General features: G+C 48.1%; 1 protein-coding gene across 4 annotated transcripts in view; it reads left to right on the forward strand.

Moving 5' to 3' along the window:
* The window catches only part of DPP4 (dipeptidyl peptidase 4), a 992,858-nt gene that overhangs the window by 156,948 nt on the left and 816,968 nt on the right, over window positions 1-18,942 (forward strand). For all 4 annotated transcript variants that reach the window (XM_069616324.1, XM_069616327.1, XM_069616325.1 and 1 more), the window contains exon 3: window positions 18,094-18,176. In XM_069616324.1, the coding sequence (XP_069472425.1) occupies window positions 18,094-18,176 (83 nt within the window). The remainder of the gene's footprint in view (window positions 1-18,093; window positions 18,177-18,942) is intronic.

Below are 18,942 nucleotides of genomic sequence, written 5' to 3' on the forward strand. Positions count from 1 at the left end.
ACCACACCCAAAAGACTAGACTGCACATGCAGTTCTGGGAACCGAAATATGTGGGGGCATCCATCTTGTCCCCATCAAAGCACAACAAGTCCAATCCCCAATGTTATCCTATGGGAGTGAGTGAGTCTGGTGCCGCAAGCACCAAGTCTTACTCCAAGTGGGTCTTTGGAGGGATGGATAGGCCCTTGAGGGCCATGTAGGTGATCGTGGCCTGGCTCCAACCTGACATCCTGGAGGGCTGGTGACATTAGGGGCAGGAATCATGACCGCAGTTGAGATACAGGGGTCAATTTGTCCTTTATTGGTAGGTCTCAATCTACTTCATCTAGGTTGTTATTTACATTAATGTTAGGATATAATATATCTAATGCTCTACCAACAGGAGCAATAGGTCTGGAATTGGACAGGGTGTCATTCATGGTTAGATCAATTATAGGTATGACTTGGTTAGTGTGTGTATGAAGACTGGCACATGGCCAGGGAGGTCTAGCTCTTAATTCAATGGTGCTATCGAGCGGTGAATTCGATCGATAAAAGACCCTCAGTAATAAAAAAATACGTCAATATTAACCGGATATAATCGTTGTTGGTACTAGCATTTGGGGACCGAAATCTAGTACTAGAGAATATATCTTCTCGTATGACAGAATAACCACCCTGTCTTGTTCCTCAAACAGTGAATGCACCTGTTTCTTTAAAGAATCAGCATATTCACTAGTGCCCCTCGCCAGTCCCGGAACGTTCACCACATGTACAACATTACTACCAGGTTCATAGACATAATTTCGAATACAAAATATTCGAAAGTCAAAAAGTCGAAAAAAAAACGTCGAAAAAGAAAATGTCGAATTTTTTTTTAATGACGTTTTTTTTTCGAAATGGGGGCTTTCCCCCCAACCCCCCTTTTTTTTTATTTTTACCTATTTTTTTCACAGAAAATAGAGCCAAAAAAAAATATCGAAAAAAAAACAATTCGACATTTTTTTTTTCGACATTTTTGATTCGACTTTTTTTACTTTTGAAATTATGTTTTCGAAATTATGACTGGACACCTTACTACCATCATTTGCCAGACAACATGGAGGAAAACTAGATTTAAAAAATTTTTTTAAAAAAAATTACAATACAGCCTATTTAGGCTTTTTATAAAACATAAAACATTACACATCCTGCCCATTTTATTTACGTTCTTTACATCCTATACAAAACTGTTTCCCCTTGTTATGATTATAAACACTGCGCATTCTGATCCCTATGCCCAGCTAGCATTTCAATATACTAACTCTCCTTGAACCGTGCACTTAAGCTTCTCTTTATCTCTCCCCATAATGCAGTCAGATGATAAATAAATGGGATGTCATTCCCCTCCAGTAGATGCTGACATAGCTCTTCCCCATCTACAGGGTGACAAATGCCAAACGCTAGCAGTGCCCTCTGCTGACCTTGTATATGTGCGGGGCATGTTCGATGTTTAGCTGTTTCAGTGAAATTGGCCATGCAATATCGGCATGCACTTTTGAGATTCCCAATCGAGGCCCTATTTTATCCAGGGTATCCACAAGGTTGAAGTTCAGCTTTAAGTAATCCACAGGTATGTAAGAATTAGGACATTCTTGGAGATTTTGCCCTGGTGTAGGTGCCGACAGTTGTGCATTGATGTTGTCAGAGCTACTGCTTTTAGTTGCAAGATTGATCCGGTTCTGCTCACAATCACATGTTTTTAAGTGCTTTTTCAAAGACTGTTTATATTTGACTAATGGTAAGTCCTGAACGGTTAGGACATTTTTTCTTCCCATCTGGCACCTACCTTCCACATGTTGGTGCAGGTGGTCTGCTTACTTAAAGCTAGTCGATATTTTTGTAACTTCTACTAGTCCGGAGCACCAAGTGCCTGTGTGGGTTTTAGTGAGCTTCTTGTAATACATGGCTTGTTGTAATCTTAGTACCAGGTTAGCAGAATCAATATCTAATTTACCTTATCTAATTAGACCTCTATTGTCTCTCGTAACGAAGCAATGTTATTCCGAAAGTGCCTACTCCCAAGTCCTCCACGGATCATGCAAGAAATCCAGTACGAAATCCGGTCTGGATCATGCAAAATGCTCAGAAGTTGGATGGCAAAGATCGACTCAATCTTAGAGAGCGCTGGAAGTTCTAAAGATGAACTGATTAACAATCCCGCCAAGGTGAAATCTCGACTTCTAAATCAAGATTGGATCGACACTTTGAAAAAAGCTGCCGCCTCAAAACTGTTTAAAGACATTCCTCCACAGTTGTCTAAAGTGAACGAGCTCAAACCTTACTTATTAAGAGGTCCGGATTCCAAACTCATGATGAACTTCTTAAGAATCCGCCTTAATATCCTTCACACAAGAGAAGTCCTATTCCGTAGAAAATTGGCCCCGGAAGAAGCATGCAGATTCTGCAAGAAGTTAGAGATGGCGGAAACCATAAGACACCTCTTGCTCAACTGCTTAGGTGTTACGGGCCCCCGCCAGAGACATCTCAGACATTTGTTCAAAAACCTATATGTCTATGAGGAAGAGGAATGGTGGTGCCGGCTCCTAAGTGGGGAAAAGTCCACTTGGGTGATCGCGGTGGTGGGCTTTTTTCGTGAGATCGACCTGCTTTCCTGACCGCAGATATGGATAGGCAGGATAGCCAGCTGGGTGTCATTACCCTGCCTCTTCTGTGAGGGACGTGGACCCTGTTCTTGATCCCGGCGCTGAATCAGATATGGAACTACGCGTGGATTGCAACATAGGACAAAGAAAGACTCCGTGCCGCTCTGTTTGTGGGGAACTCGAACAGTTAATGGGGGGACTGTATCTTTATTTTGTAAAAATTGTACTATACAATTAAATCAAATAAAAAAAAAAATATCTAATTTACTAGTTAGAAATTTGATAGGGGTGCCGGTGGGTAATTGCAAAAGTGCTCTTATCCAGTAGCTCTCTAGTCACTTGAAGTCTTTGTTTTTTTTCAACCCCCAGACCAGGCTTCCCTACATAGGATTAGACAACAGCTTCATTTTGTACACTGTTCTTAGAGATGCTAACTTATAGCCTGAGTGATGCATGGCACATCTTTTTAGCACTCTCACATGTTGCTTTAGGCCATGTTCCAACTGCTAAATGTGAGCATTCCAATGTAATCGGTAGTCACAGATGATCCCCAGGTATTTGCATTCTCTCACTTCTTCAATTCTTTTAACCTGTCGATACCAGGGATTTTTACTTTTAGTTTTTTTTTGTGTTGGAATGTGATCATCTTGGCTCTGTCCAGATTTATGCTCAATTCATGTGCGATTGCGAATAGCATAAGAAGGTCCAGCAGATCTTGCAATCCTTTTGGCGTGGCAGTGAACAGCACCAGATCGTCCACGTATCCTAACCAAGCAAAAGATGTTATTCCTGGCTTAGCTGGCTGTGTAGTTTTCATTGCTAGAGTCCGCAAAAGATCAGCCATGTATAGGTTAAAAAGTAGGATTATTGTACTCGAGAAAGAAATGTGGACGAATCTATTGTTTTGTTGTCTGAAACAGCCATCTCCTCAGCATATTTCATATATACCAACTTGTTGCAGCACCTGGGAGGGACATTTTCTCACAAAAAGTGGGCGAATGTATTTTTCCCATCGGTTGCATTGGGGTTATAATCGTTTTTGGAGGGAGAAAGTAAAAATAGCAACATTTTTATTTACAATTTCGGGGATCTCCCTCCTAAATAGGTAGGGTTGGCATGAATGTTTCTTGGTGGTATTTGACCACAACTGATCACTGATTCATGTTTCATTCAGCTGTGTCAGATGCTGTCTGTCATTTCGACACCAGTTGTCTCCTGGACATTCAACAGGGGTAAATGTGCATGACCTGCATGTGGTGTTTGCAATGCACACAGGAGCACCAAACGGGTGACAGGTTGATCAGTAGCCTATACAGCCACATTACAAGCCATGGAGGACTCTTTCCATTACAAGGTGTAGCTGGAAGCAATGACAAGAATAACATGCATTGCTTTGTTATTGAACATTGCCTTTAGGTGCCTGTATGCCCAGCCTCTTCACTGGTTGTCCTATTTTCTTTTTTCAGCTATTTAACAGAGCGACCAGTTGAATGTTTTTGAGGTGACTTTATTCAGCCTGAACCAGTTAATTAGGCAAATCGAACAACCTAAAGGCATGCATCTGGAAAGTCGATTTAAATAGCCCGGCATTAAGAACCACCATTATTACCATAGGTGGCTTTAAGTACTTCAAACGTGCTGCCATATTCGAGCAGGGCATGGTTGGCTTAGAGGAACCTAACAATGCCCACAGGTACATGTCTCTTATATCACCTGTTCTGATAGGGGTTTTAACTGTAGACAGCCCCATTAAATGAAACATGTATTCCCTCATTTCGGCCACCTTTGGTCAAGCAGTGTTCTTTTTCCTGGTGTTTATGTTGGGAAGCCATCATAAGAAACCAGCATGTGACTGTAGTCATTTGAGATCCTATACAGAAATATTTGTAGGCGCCTGAAAGTGCCAAGTCACTGCTAATGTCTCCACACAAGTAGTACAGCAGCCTGCGATGTCATTACCCAGCCACGTGCATTATGGCACTGATACCATGGGTCGCACTGCATGATAATAAACTACACATTGAGGCATTGTGTGCCCGCGCCACCTGCTCCACAGGGCACTGACCGCCTCAACACGCGTTAATCCATGTTCAATTTGCCTTCCTACATTAGAGGCCTTTATTCGTTGTAAACTGAAGGGTATGGCAAGTGTGTGCAAGCTGCCTTGTGGCAGAGGCAGCTGTTGACCGCCAGTGGACTCTGTACAAATCCTTCTTCACCAGCCATGAAGCTTTGATTCTGGGGTAGAGCATCGATAAATCCTGCCGACCAATTTATTTACCCTGAATATTAAGTGTACAATTTAAAGTAGCTGTTTTGATTGTTTGTGTACCCTGTTTTGTGATCTTGACAGTTCACTGGTTCTGCCGACCTGCAGAATAAAGGCATACAAAACAGTACTGTATGCACCAAACACTGGCACGCATAGAGGGACAGTTGGCGCTTTCATCTCTTGTTTATTTGGGGAAGACAGACAACCAAGTGTCATTCAGATCGCACAAGTGCAAGGGTAGGGAGAGAGGGAAAAGTGCCTGGGGGAAGGGAGAGGGGGAAGTGCAGTACATGTACATATATAAATGCAAAATAACATAACAGCATACAGGAATAAATACGATAGTAAAGCGGCCTGTTGGTGGCAAGTGCAGAGTAAACCAGGCAAGTGCTGGTTTGAGGGGTGGGGTGCAGATTCAGCAGGGAATTTCAGCATGGGAGAGAGGCAGAGAAAGCAGAAGCAAAGAGGAAGGTTTTGAGGTGTTTCCGGAACAGGAGATGGTTCTCCTCAAGTTTCAGGGAGTAATGAAGGCTGTTCCAGACAGAGGCCCCTGCCGAAGAGAGAGATCGACCACCAACTCGTTGCTTGGAGAAGCGGCTGACAATGAGGGAGTTGGAGGCAGATGAGCGAAGAGCCCGAGAAGGAAGGTATTTAGGAAGAGAGAGTTGAAGGTAAAGTGGCCCCAGGCCCCAGAAGGCCTTGTGGCCAATGCAGAGGGTTCTGAACTTAATCCTCGCAGCCACTGAGAGCCAGTGCAGAGATGTCAGTCCTGGAGAGATACAATCCCAGGGCTTGAGGCCAAGGGCAAGTCTCGCAGTCCTGTTTTGGATAAGTTGCAGAGGGCGGAGAGTAGAGGCAGGCAGGTTTAGATAGAGGCTGTTGCAGTAGTCCAGCTTGGAGAGAACCAGGGCTCTAGAGACTGTGAGCTTCTGGGGGAAGGAGAGGAGAGGAAGAATACCTCTGAGGAGGTGCAGCTGGTAGTGCAACTTCTCAGAGACGTCGGAGATGTGAGGAGAGAAGGAGAGTGTGGAGTCGAAGATGACCCCAAGGTTTTTAGCCTTGCAGGAAGGAGCAGGAAGAGGGCCCAGAGAGGCCGGCCAGAGAGCTGCAGGGAAGGAGGGAGGGGGTGTGCCAATGAGTAGAATCTCTGTCTTACTGGCATTAAGGCAAAGGTCATTTGCGGCACACCACTCCTGGATAGCAGACAGACAGTCAGCGATGACGAAGGAGACGGGGAGGCCGAGGGTAGCCTAAGGATGAGCTGGGTATCATCCGCATAGCACTGAAAGTAGGGGCAGAGAGCGGCGATGCAGTGGGCAAGGATTGCCAGGTATTGGTTGAACAGCCAAGGAGAGAGGTTAGACCCCTGGAGGACACCACAGGTAGAGAAAAAGATATCGGAGAGGAAGGACCCACGCCAGAGCCTGTCCTGTGATACCCAGGTTATCACGGAGACGGTTGAGAAGGATGGCGTGGTTGACAGTGTCAAAGGCAGAGGAGAGATCAAGCAAGATGAGGACACACAGGGTGTTGGAATCAAGGTTGGAGAGCAGGTCTTCACAGATGTTCAGAAGAGCAGTTTCCGTGCTTCTGGCAGCTCTGAAGCCAGACTGATGGTTATGCAGAAAACCAACAGATTCGGTGTGGAGATTAAGATGGGAGATGGCCAGTTTCTCCAGGAGTTTGCCCAGGAAGGGAGTGATGGAGATTGGGCGATAGTTAGCCGGGCAGGAGGGGTCGGCAGAGGGTTTCCTAAGAAGAGGGTGCACAAGGGAGTGCTTCAGGGGGGATAGGAAGACTCCAGTGGTGAAGGCGTGATTGCAGAAATCAGCCAGGGCAGGAGCCAGGGAGTCGATGTGGTGCTTGATCGTTTTGGAGGAGCAGCAGTGAACCTGTTTTGATGAGACTTTCATAGAACGGACTTGTCGATGAAACCTCGTCTGTAGAGAAAAGGGGAAAGGCAGAGAGGGAGGGAGAGGGGGTGCCAGCAGAGGGGTCAGAGGAAGAGCAGGGGATAGAGGGAGGGAGGCGAGAAGAGGAGAGTGAGGACAAGATGTCGTGGGTCTTAGAAATGAAATGCAAACCCAGTGCCGTGCAGAGGGCCTGGGAGGGGGGACAGGAGAGGTAGAGACAGCAGCAGGATTGGCTAGTTCCTTGCAGATTTTAAAGAGTTCACTAGAGTTGTTAGAAGCCGCAGAGATCCAGGCTTGGATATGGGCTCTCTTCTTGGTGAGATCAGAGAGCCGATATTGCCGTTGCAGCAGGCGGCAGGCCAGTTTGTCAGAGGATGAACATGAAGCACGCCATTTCCTCTCGTCCACCCTGCACTTGCGTTTTAGGGTGACGAGATCGGAATCATACCAGGAGTTACACTTGGCTTTGGGCTTCAGGCGGATTCTCATGACAGGGGCAAGGATATCAAGAGTATCAGATATAGCAGAGGGGATCATGGAGAGAGCTGTGTCAGGATGGGAGTCAGCCAAAGGGGGAGGAGGGGATGAGAAGGTGGGGGCGAAAGCCCCAACTGACACGCGCTTCATGGGACGGATGACCGTGAAGGTGGGTGGCAGTGATGAAGGTGGCTTGGCCTGAGAGGTAGGGAGGGTAAGGTGGGAGGATAGGAGAAAGTGATCACTCCAGGAGAGAGGAGTGGAGAGAGGGACAGAGAGGGGAAGATCAGAGGAGATCACGGCATCGAGAGTGTGCCCTGCAGAATGAGTCAGGCCAGAGGGGAGAATGGTGAGTGAGAGAGAGTCACAGAGGTCACGAAAGTGTCCACTGGGACAGGAAGGAGGAAATCTGACTAGGTGGCCAATAGATAGTAGCCACAGTAAGGGAATGGCTGGGAGAGAGAGAGAGCCGGCAGACAAGGCATTCAAAAGAAGAGTAGGTCTGCGTAGGAGTGACAGAGGTGAGAATCCACTCAGGGAAGAAAAGGGCAACACCCCCACCAGAGCGGTTGGGCCTAGGCACTGAGAGGATCTTGTAGCCATCCGGTAGCCGCGTGTCAAAGCTGGTGACATAGCTGGCTGTGAACCATGTCTCAGTGAGGCCGAGGACCTCAAGGCCAAGTTCTTCAAGAAGGCGGCAGATATTGGACGAATATTTGACAGCAGAGTGAGAGTTAAGAGTGGCAATGTGGAAAAGGTTGCCATCCTTGAAGGACTTCCGGGGAGGGGTACAGATCAGAGGTACGCCCTGCGGATGTGTAGAAGTGGCAGAGAGGGAGGAGGAAGGTAAGGTAGTCGAGGAAAGGGGAGGAGGGACAGCAAGGGAAGAAAGGAAATTGATGAGGCGTGGGAGGCGTCTATCAAAGAGGTGAAGGTTGGCCTGAGGGCCTTGGACCAAGACAGTCCCATTAGAGTAAACATTAATGATGACCTTAGAGGAGTGGAAGGATGCCAAGAGAAGGGAGTGAGCACAGAGACCATGTGAAATGTCCATAAGGCACGACAAATAGGATGTCAGTGAGAGTCTCCTTGGCAGAAGCACTGTTGTAGGTATCAGCGATAGGGAGGTCTGGATTGGAGACCAGGATGTCCTTTTTAAACTTTTTCCTACCAGATGTAGTGATGAGAGCAGGATAGTCAATAGAGAAGCAATTAGAGAAGATAGGAAAGATAGAGAGCACCATAGGGTAGGTGGGAGAGGAGGGGGGGCAGGAGAGAGGTGAAAGACACAGGCGAGCGCAGTAGACAAGAGAGTGAACAGCAAAAGTTGCTCGGTGGGACAGCCTCGCTCAGGCCTAGTTCACACAGCGCAACAAACATATTTTAAATACAGGTACAGTGCGTATTAGTCAACCTGTGTCAACCTGTGGAGAAACCACCTAAATTTGAGAATCCTGAAGGGGGAGAAAAAGCCTAGTTCACACAGCGCAACAAAAATATTTTAAATACAGGTACAGTGCATATTAGTCAACCTGTGGAGAGACCACCTACATTTGAGAATCCTGAAGGGGGGAGAAAAAGCCTAGTTCACACAGCGCAACAAAATTATTTTAAATACAGGTACAGTGCGTATTAGTCAACCTGTGGAGAGACCACCTACATTTTAGAATCCTGAAGCAGACTTGGAGGGAGACTGCAAGGCTGAGTTGGGCAGAGTCTGTTGTCTGGACCGGTAATTCATTCTAACCTCTTTCTAGCTTCATGTTGGAGGCTAGTGGGATGATAGAGGCTGGGCTGGGCTGGACTGGCCAGTCCCTGAAGTTCCTTGCTGAGGGTTTGAAGAGGCAGGACCCACAGTCCCACTACTTCTCCCAACATGCCGCATATCCCCACTAAACCAGGGAAAGACAAACTACAGCAACCACAATGCACTACACCCTTATGAAGGAGGCAGTATTTTACACTCCAACTCCAAATTATGGATTCAGAATATGTTTCCCATGGCTTACCTGAACTCTCACAGGCATAAGAGTAATTTTGATAAGCACCACAATCTTGTGGTACACTCCAAGAGGTAGAGGTGGAGAGGCTACTGGCCCGAGACCACAAACCTGCCAGCTCCACGAAACACTCACTAGCCTCATAAACCTTTCTGCTAAAAAGCAAATAAAACAGCAAATGTGCTTATGTTGATGCCCCTTTCCAAGGACCACAATTCCCTGCTGAGAATGCAGAACAGGCGTATTGCAATTCACAAATACAAGATGGCCCTGACCACCACATCAATCAGGGGAGCCAAGACCCATGGCATTCAACACTCAGGGCTACAGGTCACCTAGGAAGCAATCTATGAGAAAAATGCCAGAGGAACATAGCCTCTCCTTGAGATATAAAAAAGGTGAGAGGAGCAGAGTAGAAGAGAGAGCTCCAGAGAAGGTATCCTCAAATGCAGGTCACCTTGACACAAAGGTACATCTTTGAAGACCACACATGGCAAGGCAATCAACTGAGGAGCACAGATCCCGTGATGCAGCGGGACCCCAGGAAAGACCTATCGTTGACTAGGCTGTTTTGTGATTTCTAAGCCAGATCGGAGCTAGAAAAAGCTGCCATTCACTGCACTGTAGAACCTGTACACTTGAAAGCCTGGCAAGAGGCAGACAGGCATGGCGCCCTACACACACTGTCCATAGATGTAATTTGAGGGTGAGTTGCCATACCGGACCCATGGCAGGAGGGCCAAGAAAAAAGATTGTTTTATCTGAAAAGCACTGTGAGCTCGGTGAGGGAAATATGCTCATCAGCACTTGCAGGTGGCATGAGAGTAACAGGTGGAGCCTGATGTGGCATCACAAGGATTGCATTACAGAGTCAAGGACTCAGCGAAGCAGCAACAAGGTGATGTGACCCCTGACCACACCCTGATACAAGGGTAGAAGCTGCACCCCACACCAAACCCGGATTCAAGGGGAGGAGCTGTATTTCTCATCACAGACCAATCCTCATACAAAGGAAGACCATGATACAAGGGAGGACTTTACACTCATGTCTGGAATGGTATCTCAAGAGATAAGAGATTATATCCTGGAGTGGAGATGGCCTGCACCATGAAGCAATGGCACCTTGTGAGAGAGGGCTAAAGTGTCTGGCATGAGCAGAGGGGCCCAGTGAGTGTCTGGGTTAAGGACAGCTCAGGCAGCCTTTCTACAGAGGGGTCTGCCTTAGCATAGGGATGGACCTCTGAGGCTAGGCTTTGGACATGTGTGTTGAGCCACCTTTGCAACCTTCTGTCACTTTAGGGTGGGGTGGAGGGGCTCAGCGTGAGACCAGAACTTCTTAAGTAATAGGACACTGATAAGGTGTGGTGGGGAGAAACCATATCATCACATGTTGGTTGTCCTACCAGGAGGACTGTATTGTTTAATAAAGCCATTGTGGTAGTTGAACTCGCTGAATCCTGTGTTTCACTTCTCAGGCTACCAGAACCCCCAAAACAAAGCAGACACTAGATCATATGAGCTGAAGCTCAGCACTGTTAGCAACTAGACACCCAGCACCATCTTGTCCAAGGCAATGAGCACCTATTCTGCATGGCATTAGATAAAGTTGGATATGGCTAAAATGTTGCAAACGTGCTGCCTGTTATCTTTCAAATTCCACAATAAGGAGAGAGTGGAGAGGTGCAATCAGCATTCCTTTAGGCTGATCCGTGATGGGGATAGATCGGTAAATAAATCATTATGTTGGATGCTGTTCGCCTAGGCACATGGGGCCCCATTACGTGAATGGAGGTAATGAAAAAAGGAAGGTGGAATGGTAATACCGGCATCGTTAACGGGTCCGGGGCATTACGACCCGACAACCCACCAATACTGGCACCGCCCGTACCGTGCCCTCTCATACCGGCATGGGCGTGTACACGCACCCATTCGGGGAGTAAATACTGGCATGCCGGTAATAGGAGGACATCACAACCCACACGGGCATGCAAATACCGGCATCCCAAAGGCGGTAATCAGGGTCTGCATGATGGTGGCCATACAGGCATCGCGGATCACCCGTAAACAGCAATCAGCATTCAAGCCAACTGCCACAGGTGCACACAATCACCACAGGTGGACTCAATGGAGCCTGGGCCAATATAAAAGGAGTACACCCAAACACCACACCCCTTCCTACACCAAAATGATACCACTAGCTGTGGCAATCATGGCGCTGGAGGACATGCATATACTGCTTCAACTACAGCAACAACAGCAACTACAGCAGCAGCAACAGGCAGCACAGAGGAGACGCAGGAGGAGAAGGAGGGTGAGACAGGCCCAGCAATTACCACCAGTGCAGCCAGTAGTACCTCGTAGGCAGCCACCAATCCCTCACATCAGACCCAGTCCATTCAATCTAACCCCTGATCAGATCCATACCCTGTACCGGTTGGACCGGGACACCATCACCACCATAGTGGACATGATAGGCAATGACATTGCCAGCCTCATAGAAATATGCCCTGCCATCCCCCCACTACTAAAGGTGCTGTCCGTGCTCCACTTCCTGGCCACAGGCACCTACCAGCACACAGTGGGCCAGCTGCATGGCATTTTGCAACCACTATTTTCATGCATGCTGAACCAAGTGCTGGATGCCCTCCTGAAGCACGCTAGCACCCACAAATCCCTACCACGGACTGCCCAGGAGATAGCCAACACCAAAGTAGGCTTCTATGCACTGGCAGGCATGCCCAATTGTGTTGGTGCCCTGGACTGCACCCATGTGGAATAGGTAGTCCCCCATGCCATAGAGGTGGTGTACCACAATCGCAAGCAATACCACTCCATCATTGTGCAGATGGTATGTGACCCCAGCAAGATCATCACACATTGCTGTGCCCGATTTCCCGGATCAACACATGATGCCATGGTGCTGTGCAGCTCCACGCTTCCCAGTCGCATGTAGCGACATGCTGGACCACGTGCCTGGCTGCTTGGTGAGTTGCCTAACTGGCCCATGGCAGTGCTTTGGGTACTGATGTGTTGGGATGCATACTCCACCTGGGTGGGAAATGGGGGGAATGCATACTCTACCTGGGTGAGAAAGGGGGGTGTGTACTCCACCTGGGTGGGAAAGGGGGGATGCATACTCCACCTGGGTGGGAATTGACGGTGATTGGAGAATGCACGCAGAGCTAAACACTCCTGACCTGAACCTCCCAACCCCAACATGACACATCACTGCCACACATTTGACCAATTATTTATATCAATGACAACATGTAAAACGCACAACCTGGCCACCATGGGTATGTCAAGCAATGCATGACTGAACAGAATTGCAACTGTGCCAATGTGGCTAGTATGACCATGCACAGTGTAGTATACACAGCAGAAATGGGAGGCAAAACAAAGTCCTACAACCACAGTACGTCCGCATCAGCATGCATGATTTCACCCTGCATCTGTACAACGCCATCCAGACTACCACACCATATTGCAGTATACTATGCATCTAAACAATATTCATGCATGCCTACAGGGACATCTGCAGGTTTACAGCAAATAGCTGCGGCCATGATTGTGTATCCTGAAGGTGGCAGTTCAGAGTGACTCACGTAGACCTATCTGTATTCGCTTGCAGTTGATGGAGGATATCCCTTGAAGCGGTGGCTACTTACCCCTGTGCGGAACCCGGGGAACAGCCATGAGGAGGAGTACCATCAGGTACATACCCGTACCCGTGTAGTGATTGATCAGACCTTTGTCCTGTTGAAAGCGCGGTTCTGCTGCCTAAGCAGGTCTGGTGGAGCACTCCTCTATGCGCCTGAGAAGGTGGCTAAGATCACCATGGCCTGTGTCATACTGCACAACATGTGCGTCCGGAGAAATGTACCACTGCCACATGACATTGACATGCATGCACCGGATGAGGATAATGAGGATGAAGATGGAGGGGAAGCAGCACCTCTGCCAGTACATGATGCACAGGATGGCCGTGCAGTACACCAATCACTAATTGACGAATACTTCTGACCCACAGGGACGTTGATAGATATGTGTCAGTGACACTTTGTACACTGTGTCCATTTGGACATGCAGACAGGGAATGTGTGGAGTTGGGCACTGTACACCGTCATTAATTAAATGGATACACACAAAATCAACAATGTCCAGCCATTGAATGCCTTATAACACAGTGTATTGATAACAAGTGAAGAAATTGCAACATCCCCCTCCCCCAACACCCCATCCCAACACCCCCCAGTAAACTCCCAAAACCCCCCAGTGAACTCCCAAAACCCCCCAGTAAACTCCCAGAACCCCCCAGTGAACTCCCCCTCATACTCCCGTTCACCGCCAACACCCTCTGGACCACTCCCATAGTTCACCCACACTATTTCCAGGACTTCTTGCTGACCGGGGATGGCATTTCAGGGTGCCTCGCACTGCGCCTTGTTTGACGCACAGGGCTGGAGGGTCCAGAGGAAGGGGGGGGCAGAGGAAGCGGGTGTGGTGGATGGGGAGGAAGCTGTGGTCTTTTGCACGCCTGGTGTGGATTGTGGCTGCTGCATGTGCAGCAGGATTGATGTGAGGACCTGCGTGATGGCCCCCAGACAGTCCCTCATCAACAATGCCGAGGTATTGACAGCAGCTGTGTTGGCGGCTATGGCGACTGTGTTGGCAGCTATGGCGACTGTGTTGGCGGCTATGGCACCTGTGGTCCGCTCTACGGCCTGGGCTATCCCATGCCTCGTGTCCTCCCCATCCGAGATGTACTGCCGGAGCAGGTCCAACATCGAGTCCTGTCTGGCCTCCACCCTCGCCAGCCGTGCCTCAAGGCCGATGGTGGGAGCAGCAGTGGTCAAGGGTGCTGTGACGGGGCCTGCAATGGCAGTGCTGTCCCCGTGGATACTGCTCAGTTCTGAATCGTGCAGGCAGGGATCCGCACTGCTGCAGGTGGGTGAGGGCTGAATGTGGGGCGTGGGGGTGGACACGAGGCCTGGGGAGTGTGGAAATGACACATGTGTCAGTCCTTCCTGGTCCACATTCTCCTCCTCTGCATCATCAGTGTTGGTCAGTGGTTCTACGGCCTTGCCTTCCACTGGTGTAGGTGTAGGCAGCTCTGTGTCCACAGTGTCAGGCGCTGTATGGGAGGACAGGTCTGTAGGAACCCCCTCCCCTACATTGTCCACCTACTTGAAGCTCATAACTCGTCAGCAGCCCCCCATGCACCTGGGCCCGGGAGGCAGGGCGGCTGCGGATCAACACGTGAGGCTGCACGACCAGAAGCCTGGTATAATATAGACACCATTTTGTAAGAAGCCAGACTCCATTTTAAGTGTGCTAAACCCCGGCCCATGCAGAATAGCCTGCGTACAGAGCTGCAGCTTGGCCCTCACTTGACCGCACACAGAGAAGCCTGCACTCCCCCCAACCTCCACCTCATGACAGATCCGCTGAAGGCCCGTTCTCACGAGCAACTAGATGCGAACAAGTAACAGAACAAACACTGTATCACTTACCTTCCGCAGTACATCATTGCCCTAGATGTGACCGGACTTGTAGCTGGAGTCTGGAAAATAACAAGAACCATCCCAATCAAGTCTGCCCTGACCCTGCACCTAACCCCTAGCATTTGTGATATATGGTGTCCATGACCCCCTGTTCAGTCCCCCCCAGATGGAGTGCTGACAATACATACCAAAACCTTTGGGTTTCACCATTTTATTCATGATGCTAAATATGTTTTGGGAAGAGCTAAAACGTATAATGCTACTAAGGCCAGATGACCCCCGCCCGCCCCAAGGCACTGTGGGCTCTGATACCTAATGTATGAACACTTGAAAACCCAGCCTGTGCTAACTAACGTTGCTGCTAATGTAAAAAACAAAGAGTAGTTGAGAAATAAATGTAAAATGTGTATATATTTGATGTAATAACACATGATTGTGTTGTATTTAGGCCGTCTAGGGCACTGAACTAGTTTCTACTGTAATCGAAATGTTAGATTAAACACATTGATTTCTTGTTCTCAAGTACATAACCTACCCTGATGCTACCTCATGTTTGTTAGGCGGTCACCGCTCCTATAAACTACAAGTGTAAGGCCGACAGATGATATGTACTATTTATAAATCTTCATTGCTGTGAACTTACTAATATAAGCATATGTAAACAAGAGAAGCGTGTAATTCCCCTATTGCTCCCAGCTTTAACCTTCGTCCCCACCAATGGTATAGTGTGCAGCCCCAGGAACAGAAAATCACTCAGTTACAAGGCCATCTCCCCCTCTTCCCACCAAAGTTCGCCGGGGCTCGCTTGTGTTGGAACAGCACAGCCTCACCTCCCCACATTCCTGCTGGACCTGCTTCAAGTATTTACCTCCCCCAATGTCAGAGGCCGCCATGGCGTGGCCATGTGAATTATGAGCTACCTGGTCCTAAACCCCACCGCCTTTGAGGCACCAATTATGTGCCTTTACTGACCCAATGGTATTCCAGTTCACCCCAAGTTAACGGGCCATGGAGCTAGTTATTCACCTCTGTACTAACATATCGTAAAACTATCCCTCACTACGTCTAACAGAATGGAATGACAAAGCAGCTTACCCTGTGCCCCCTGACACGACACCTGGACTCATGAGACTAAGTCTGTTCATTAGATTCATCTTTATAATGATGTAGTGTTGAAACTTCACGTTGCATACTGTTTTCTCTGTCTCCCTCTGATCTTAGATTAATGTATTGTAGGATTTGCAGGGCAACTGAAACTGTGCAGTATAATGAATGGATGTGAGTGTGTGGCCACAAGGGCAAAGTGTTAGTGCAGCCACCAATCATCAACACAAACCGTGTCCGGCTTGGCAGCTCCACCCCATCGAGCCCAGCTGACCCGTCCACCCCACGTTGGCACCAGGCAGACGTCCACCAATCCTGGTGCAGCTCTTCGATACATCGCCTATAGTTTAGTCAACGCCACCCAATCCCTGAGACTATGTGCCCCCTATAGCTTACATGATGCATGACGTATTTTTGTAATAAATATGACTGTCTTTGCTATTGTCAGACAGAGCACTCCCGGAGTTTGCAGAGTCCTTTGCATGCCTTATATTGATTTATATAAACCCTTTTAACTTCACCCGCACTTGGTTGTGGTCTCATTCCCTCCTGGGGTGTGTCCTTTATTGCCTCTCATCAAGGGGGTTGTACTGCCTTACTGGGGGATGCTTACTTTCAGCGCACTGGGTGTTGTTGTGAGCTGCGAGGCGGCCCCGGAGGTGGTGTTGTCGCTGGCCATCGTCCTTGGCCGGGACGTGGACGCCCTTGTGGTGGGAACCTGGCTGGCATCTTCTCCATCGGTGCCTGGGGGGGTAGAAGAGATGCAGGGCATCAGTTATGGTGTTACATGCTAGATGCATTATATGGTGCTGAGGAGTATTTCATTTATCGCATTCATTTCTTACAGGTGTGTCACACAGGGTAGTATGGAGGGGGCATTTTGGAGTTTGCTGCAAGCTGGGTGGCATGCCCTTGCATTGGGGTTCATGTGATGTATTACATGGGCACAGTCCGTGTGTGTTGGCTGTGTGTTGGTAATGGGATTGGCACTCAGCATGCATTTCAGTGTGGCAGGCTTTGGCCCTCCATCTGGACAAGAATATGTTGGTGTGTGTGTTGGGACATGCATTGCCTTGCCTAGACTCTCTTCCACATCACTTGTGCTACGTCATGGTTTCCCCTACAGGGATCTGCAGGGTCACTCACCTCCTTCTGCAGATGTTGCCGCACCCGTCTCCATCTCCCCAAATCCCTCAATTGACTCCATCTGGATGAACGTGCTTGCCGTCTCCTTGTCAGTTTGGTAGGAGAGTGCGAACCCCCGCCTGTAGCCATAGCCTCCCTCCTGTTGCTTGCCAGGATATTACGAACCCTGAGGTGGAGGTCATCCCACCTCTTTTTGCAATCCTTTACTGTCCGTGGGGTGGTTCCGACAGCAGAGACCTTGCGGGCTACTTCCTCCCAGATCTCCTTTTTGCGCTGCTGCGCCTCACGCTTCAGGTTCTGCTGATTAATCTCCTCAGCATGTGCGGCAAGGGTGTCTGCCAGCATATTAAGTTCTGCGTCTGAGAAACGCTTTTTGCGCAGGCGGGAGGTTGTTTTTCGGGTAGCTTTAGACATGGTGAAGGGTATGCCACTGGTCTCTCCTGGATGCAACTGGTGGTTTGGGAGGATAGCAATGGATTGTGTTTTTAAAGATGGCCACCGCAGCATTTCCCGTTCCGACGCGATGACGTTACTTCCGGGTCCGGTATTACGAGCCTGGTATTAGTATGTTGTTATTAATGGGTCGGTATTAAGGGGTGCCTCCTAGGCGGAGGCGGTATGGGCGGGTCCCATGATGGTGCTATCAGGGATTGGAGGGCCTTTAGCAGCATTCCGGGATGGCCATTACTGGCATGGGGGTTCACACGTGCTCGCGCACTCATAATCACCTGCTATTAGCAGCGTCATACGAGCACGGACCCGCTAGTACCTCCATGCCGGTAATGACCCCGTTTTTACCGCGCTCCTCGTAATGAGGCCCAAGGTCTCATATTATGGCAATGGGGGAAGTGCATGACCACCAATAAAACAAATGTCAATGACAAATACTTCTTCCAAATGCCTTAAACATGTGTCACGTGCATGTCCAAAGTTTACATTCTTGTTCTTACCTGTAATCATTTCATAGCCTATGAAATACTTGATCCTGCTTGTTTTATGCTAATCTGCTTTTCTAGTTACAAGCGGTAATAGAGTATCTTGCTTTATTTTCAGTGATGATGACAGAAGTGAACTCTGCAAGACCAAAAAAAAGTGTGTTTTCTGTGATCTTCTCCACTGGTTACAGGTCAAGCATGGTAAGTTTTGTAACAATCAACTTTGGGTTTGCTTTGATATTGACATATGATATGTCAGAAATAGTGTGCTTTGACAAATGGCTGTTTTAAAGCACCCTATGAAACCACCGGTCACTCAGAAACCCGGTAAATATTAATGCGTGTCAAAATGCAAATTGTGCAATGTAATATATTCCTAATATTTTGATAATTGGGGACTATATTGTAAACATAGCGTAAGAGTTATATGTAGTGCAAGTCTTTCACCTTCTGTAATTACAAGGTAGGCTGAATATTGGTGGTCTGTGGAGTTTCCCAGTTAAATAATAAAGGTTATGTTTAATTCAGAACCTTCCAGCTGTCAACCTACAGTTTTTCAAACGTCCCTCCGAGTGTGATGGCTATGCCCAGACCTTAACCCGAAACATGCTGTGCATAGAGAGACAAGATGCACCTCACTAACGATGCCAAATGAGGCTTAAAAATGTCTGGCTGAAAACTAATGGTCTGGGGGGTTGCACAGAGAAATGATATAGATTATGGTTGGTTAATTCAAAACATTCCAGCCATCATCCCCGAGTTACACAAGTTCATCAAAGGCAGCTTGAATATTATAATGCCAAGATCATTGCTTATGAGTGTGATATATCCACAGGCCCATCTTTGATTTTTCTAAAGGAGCTTGTTGGATTCCCATTATTCCACATCTAGATGCAATATTGGCCTTAAATACTCCCTCTAGGATATATGTCAGTGCTATTCTGCCTGCAAAAGATCGGCAATCGGA

This window comes from Ambystoma mexicanum, chromosome 9 (assembly GCF_040938575.1).
Source record: "Ambystoma mexicanum isolate Mex_15411 chromosome 9, UKY_AmexF1_1, whole genome shotgun sequence".
NCBI classification, from domain to species: Eukaryota; Metazoa; Chordata; class Amphibia; order Caudata; family Ambystomatidae; genus Ambystoma; species Ambystoma mexicanum.